The 5,776-nt window shown below is 63.0% G+C and overlaps 2 protein-coding genes across 2 annotated transcripts in view; one reads left to right on the forward strand and one right to left on the reverse strand.

Moving 5' to 3' along the window:
* The window catches only part of GGCX (gamma-glutamyl carboxylase), a 4,605-nt gene extending 4,137 nt beyond the window's left edge, over positions 1 to 468 (forward strand). Inside the window, 1 exon segment of the mRNA XM_026057030.1 lies at positions 355 to 468. Within this exon segment, the coding sequence (XP_025912815.1) occupies positions 355 to 468 (114 nt within the window).
* MAT2A (methionine adenosyltransferase 2A) lies at positions 42 to 5,732 on the reverse strand. The gene is made up of 10 exons (XM_026057031.1): positions 5,714 to 5,732; positions 5,254 to 5,400; positions 3,406 to 3,483; positions 3,189 to 3,311; positions 2,989 to 3,101; positions 2,760 to 2,903; positions 2,450 to 2,668; positions 2,165 to 2,347; positions 1,938 to 2,071; positions 42 to 1,259 (listed from the first exon to the last, which is right to left on the reverse strand). The coding sequence occupies exons 1-10, from the start codon at positions 5,730 to 5,732 to the stop codon at positions 1,157 to 1,159; spliced, it is 1,263 nt and encodes a 420-aa protein (XP_025912816.1). The 3' UTR covers positions 42 to 1,156.
* Between the last annotated feature and the right edge of the window lie 44 nt (positions 5,733 to 5,776).

Here is a 5,776-nt window from a genome sequence, read left to right on the forward strand (position 1 = left end):
CATTTTTCATTTGTAAATATTCAACTTTTCTGTATGAGTGGGAGGGGGAAAAAAAAAAAAGCAGCCAGGAATCAAGGTGCAGGGGGGCTTTCGGGAAAATAAGAGCTGCCGTCTGAGCCCGGGGGCTTCTCTGTACTTACGCCCCGCGCCTCAGGACACAATAAATAAGCCATTAGAAAAAACGTTCAAGTATGAAGGGCCGGTTTTCCCCCCCTCCCTCCTTCCCCTTTTCCCCGGAGCTGGGAGAGCCTTTCCGCTGTGCCCCCTCTCCCCGCTCCGCCGTCACCTCCCAGCGCAAAGCTCAAGGGTGGGAGGAGGGGGGGGGGTGTTGTGCAGTTGTGGATTCATTTTTAGCTTTCTTATAAAGAAAAAAACGACGACAACAAAAATTCCTCCGGTACCAAAGCACGCAGCCTACGGAGCTCGGGCCGGTGCCGGAGCTCGGCAAGTCGGGCGCCGTTGGGCTAGTGCTGAGCTACAGGTGGGATTCAGGGGGGTGGGTTGGGTTTTAAACCCTCCCCCCTCCCCTTATTACATACGTCCTCCGAGAGAAAGAGAGAGAAAGAGCTGGAAGCGGAGAGGTTAAAATCCGGTGCCGCTCGAGAGCTGGGAGTTAGGAACAAAAACAGCACCACCGAGGTCCGAGCGGGAGGAGGCGCGCGGCAAAGGGCCAGCCGGCGCGGGCTCCAGGACAGGGAAAACGGTTCCCGTAAAAAAGTGACAGTCGGAGGAAGGAGGGGGGGAGGCCAAGCGGGGGCCGGGAGCGCTTTGGCATCTCCGAGCTCAGACGTCACGAGAGTTAAAAAACTAAAAGGCAGATAGATGCCGGAGGGACCCACAGACGTCAAGCGCGCGTCACCAGGACGGCGGCAGCGCCGGGGAAAAGGGGGCTCGTGCCCACGCGGGCGGAAGGAGGGCACCCTCGGGGGCAAAGGGGGGGGGCACGGGGTGCGAGCGCGCTGCTGCCGCCCGCCGCGGGGAGAGGCCCGAGGGCCCGGGTGGTCCCCACACAACTGAAATCATGGCGACAGACAGAGGTGAGCAAGAGCTGGAAAGGAGGACAGGAGAGCTTAGGGAAGAGGAGCTCTTTCCCCCAGAGCCTGCAAGCTTCTCTGTAGCCTACGCCAACAGGAGTGGGGAAAAAAGCCTAACACTTTCAGTATTTTAGCTTTTTGGGAACTTCCCAGGGGAAACTGTCCCTACCAAAGTGGCCATAGGCTGCAGTCCTCTGATAAATGGGTTTCTTCAGATCCAGATCCCTGGAATATACAAGTCCTCAACTTAGTAARAGCGTCCGAGGCCCAAAAAAACGCCACGCACAAACCTCCTCCCTGTCCTGCGGGGGCCGGGGCGCTGGCCACGGCGGGCRACGCCGCCTCGCTGCTGGCTCCGGCCTGGGGGCCGCCTCCCTGTCCTGCTCCCTTCTTCCCGGAACGGTTGTAGCTTCCCGGGCTGTCGCGAGGAAACAGCCGGAGAAGCTACAAGCGCGTGGCGGTTTCTCAGCTGCCGGCGGATACTTACCCCCTTCAGCAGCACCCGGTCCGCCCGAAAGCACTTATCTTCCGGCTTAAGCAGCTCTTGTCCTAGCCCAAAGGCTGCTTCTCCCTTTAAATCTGATGTTTCCAGCACGGGTGGCGAAAGAGGCAGCGAACAGCAGCACGAGGTCGTGCCCACGGCGGGGCAGCTAGTCCGGGCGGGCGCTCGGCTCTGGGCTCTCTGCCCGCGGAGGGGGGCTACGGGCGCCCTCCGCCCCCAAAAGCAGCGGCGAGCTCCAYGTAGGGAACCGCTCCTCGCTACTCCCGGCGGGGCGAGGGCAAGGTGTGTGTGGGGGGGAAAACCCGCGGTCTGCGCCCGTCGTCGCTGCCGGCCAGCCAGGCGCGCCGTGCRCCCGCTCCCGCCACCCCCGGTTCCCCGGCGGCGCGCCTCCCCGCTTTTACCTGACGATGACCCCAGGGCGGAGGTCGAAGTTCTTCTTGACAATCTCCAGCAGCTCCCGCTCGCTCTTCTGGGACGTGCCGTAGTGGAAGATGGAGATGGACAAGGGRTGCGACACCCCGATGGCGTAGGAAACCTGGGCGAGGGGAGGAGGAGATGTGAATCGAGCCAGCAGCGGTCAAGGTCGCTCCCCAGCCCCCCCAAAAGCGTGGCACGCCACGGCGCCTACCTGCACGAGCACCCTCCGGCAGAGCCCGGCTTTGATGAGGGAYTTGGCCACCCAGCGCGCGGCGTAAGCGGCCGAACGGTCCACCTTGGTGTAGTCCTTCCCGGAGAAAGCGCCGCCGCCGTGGGCGCCCCAACCTCCGTACGTGTCCACGATGATCTTGCGGCCCGTGAGGCCAGCGTCACCCTGCAACGGGAAGCGCCGTCACGAACCRTCGCCTCGGGAACCAGGTTGGCTCAACCACAGGCTCCGGCATGGCCGCAAAGCCCCCCCAAAAAGTCACCTTACCTGGGGGCCACCGATGACAAAGCGGCCGCTAGGCTGCAGGTGGTAAATGGTATCGTCGTCCAGATATTTGGCCGGCACCACGGCCTTGATCACCTTCTCCTTCAGCGCGTCCCTCATCTCATCCAAGCACACCTCCTCGTCGTGCTGCACCGAGATGACGATCGTGTGCACGCGGATGGGGATCACGGCGCCGCGATCCTGCATGTACTGCACCGTCACCTGAAAGGAGACGGCCGTCAGGGGCGGGACGCTCCCGAGGAGAAGAGAGGACAGCGGCAGTGAGCGCAGCTCCGAGGCCGAAGGCCCTCACCTGCGTCTTCGAGTCGGGCCGCAGCCAGGGCAGGGTGCCGTTGCGCCGCAGCTCGGCCAGCTTGGCRTTCAGCTTGTGCGCCAGGACGATGGTGAGGGGCATGCACTCCTCCGTCTCATCCGTGGCGTAGCCGAACATCAGGCCCTGCCGGCAAAGAGACRGCGGGGGGGTCAAACGCTCGCCCTCACGCGGAGGAGAAGGTCGCTCGAGGTAGAAAGGGGACGCTAACCTGGTCTCCAGCCCCGATATCCTCCTCGCTGCGGTCCAGGTGGACGCCCTGGGCGATGTCTGGGGACTGCTGCTCTAGGGCCACCAACACGTTGCAAGTCTTGTAGTCAAAGCCTAGGGCAAAGCGGGTTTTTAGCTCCTCGGCCCCCRCGGCCGTCCACGCTCGACGCCGGCCGCGAGGGAGCGAGCGGCGGCACGTACCTTTGGAGGAATCGTCGTAACCGATGTGCTTGATGGTGTCCCGAACGACCTTCTGGTAGTCGACAGCAGCTCGGGAAGTGATTTCCCCCGCCAGGAGGATCATCCCCGTCTTTGCGACGGTTTCTAAAGGGGAAAGAGAAGGTCACCTCTGGCATCGTCCAGCCGGAGCGCTTGCTGCCTCCCGTCCCCCCGCTTCCCAAAATGGGGCTCAACTCACCGCAGGCCACTTTAGCGTCAGGGTCTTGCTTGAGGTGGGCGTCCAGGACGGCATCGCTGATCTGGTCGCAGATCTTATCTGAGGAAAAAAAGAGCGAGCTTATCGCTACCGCCTAACCCTTCCTTCCTGAGCCGCTTTCCCTCTCCGCTGAGCGCGGCAAATCGCGGCCRACGCAGGGAGCTTCCACGCTAATCTGGAAACACGAGCAGCAACTGCGGCGGTGCCCCAGGCCAGCGCAAGCCTCCTCTTAAGCCAGCAGCTTCCTGCAGCAGACACAGCCCTTTCCTTGTCCCCTGCTCCGGGTTATTAGCGTGGAATTTCAGGCATTTGCTAGTCAAACTCTTGCGCTCAAGTTACATTTGGGTCAGGGCTTAAGTTCAGCCACCTATTCCGCCGCCGCGCTCCCGTTTTCCGAAAGGGAACCCAGCACCTCCTCCCCAAACAGGGCGCGGGGCCGTGCGCCAAGTCGCCGGCTTTCCAAATCTGGAGGGCGCCAGTTCTGCCCCCTCCAGTGCAAGCTTAAGCCCCGGTGCTGCTTTCGGAAGGAGTGTTGGATGTCAACAGCTGCCCCGGGGGGAGCCCCGGAGCTGGAATTTGCCAGGCCGTACTGTACGCTGCCGGCCAGCAGCCGGCCCCGACTGCAAAACTGGTTTCAGCTGGCCGCCCAGCCAGCGCCAAGCCCGCCACATCCAGTCGCTTAAAACCCCGAGGATGTTTTATTGCGGGGTAATGAAAACCTCCTCCCGCTCTAAGGGCTTCCCACGAGCCACTCGGGTTCCACAATGAATAAGCAACTTCCCTTTGGACTGCGGATGTCCTTGACRACGACCTTTCGGGCTGGATTTTAGAGGAGGGCGACGGGCCAGCATTGCGTTTCAGCCCATTGTAGCGAGGAGAAAAGGAAARGCAGACGGGAGGCTCCCCTCGCCGTTTCGGAGGGTTAAAGGGCACTAAAACAGACCTTAAACCCATGAGGTAACAGCCCTATTCCATGGCAGGGTGCACAGAAATCTCCTCCAATTGGGGTTGCTAAACAGCTCCTTTTTTCCCCTGGAGACAACACCTGATTTCAAAACCCCGGTCAGGTGCACGGCGCCCTTCCAGCTAGGGAACGACCTGACAAAGCAACGCAAGAATGTTTTTGCATCGCTTAAGGGAAGTATCTGGGGTAGTTCTCCGGTTACACCATCAGGAGACACGCTGGCCTAGCCGTGTCCGGGCAAGGCCAGCGCTACCTTGGCCGCAGGGCAACGGAAAACCACATCTGAAGCGGTTCGCTCGGCTGGATTACTGGCCACGGCACTGGGAGCGCCCTGGCAGCGCCCTGGCAGGCGGCAGAGGCTGCCAGCTGCCCCGGGGGCAGAGGAAAGCAGCTGGCTGTGCACTTTTCCAGTCATGTGCCCAAAAATGGAGAGCACAAAGAGAGCGAGCGAGAGCACATGATGTTGTGACCGTACTGAAAGGACGCCCGGGCTGCCCCGGCGACCTGACCCAACGGAAAGGGCAACCCAAAGCACCTACAGCATCCCTGGTGCCGATCCATGCTTGCCAGACGTCAAGGAGAGCTGGAGTGGGGGGGGGGGGGGCCAGGCACATCCCGGGGGATGCAGCAGACCTGGGGACACCCCCAGGGTGGGCAAGGGGGGCTGCCAAGGTGCTCTAACCACTGCACATCACTGCTCCTGTGGCCAAGCACTGGGTTGGGTCCCAGAGGGGATCGCCTACATCTCAAGGGGGGGGGCACGAGACCCTGGGGACCCCCCTGGGGTTGGCAGGGGGCTCTAACCACTGCTTACCTCTGTGCTGGCAGCCAGGCTGCGGATCTGCCTCCAAAGGGGTACAAGGGACCTGGGGGCCCCCCCTGGGGCTGGCAGGGGGCTCTAACCACTGCATGCCTCCGCCATGACAGCCAGGTTACAGATGTGGCCCCATGGGGTGCAGAGGACTTGGGGACACCCCCCGGGCAGGAAGGCAGCTGGCAGGGGGCTTGAACCACTACTTACCTCTGTGCTGGCAGCCAGGCTGCAGATCTGGCCCCACGGGGGTACAGAGAACACGGGACCCCCCCCCCGGGGCTGGCAGCGGGCTCTAACCACTGCAAAGCGCCACCCTGGCAGCCAGGCTGCAGATCGGGCCCCCGGGCGGGGTGCGGAGGAGCTGGGGCCACGCCAGGGCGGCCGCGGTGCTCTTACCGCTGCCCACGAGGGCGCTGGCTGCCGCGGGGGGAGCCGGGGACACGGCTCGGGGCCCGGGGGCTCGTTGCGGCCCGCAAGCTGCTTAGTCACCGCGGCGGCAGCGGCTGACTCACCGCTGCCCCCCGGCCGCATGTCGCCATTGCGTCACCCGCCGCACCGGCACGGACCCCCCCCCC

The sequence above is a fragment of the Apteryx rowi genome, unplaced genomic scaffold (genome assembly GCF_003343035.1).
Source record: "Apteryx rowi isolate R43461 unplaced genomic scaffold, aptRow1 scaffold_1357, whole genome shotgun sequence".
Lineage (NCBI taxonomy): Eukaryota > Metazoa > Chordata > Aves > Apterygiformes > Apterygidae > Apteryx > Apteryx rowi.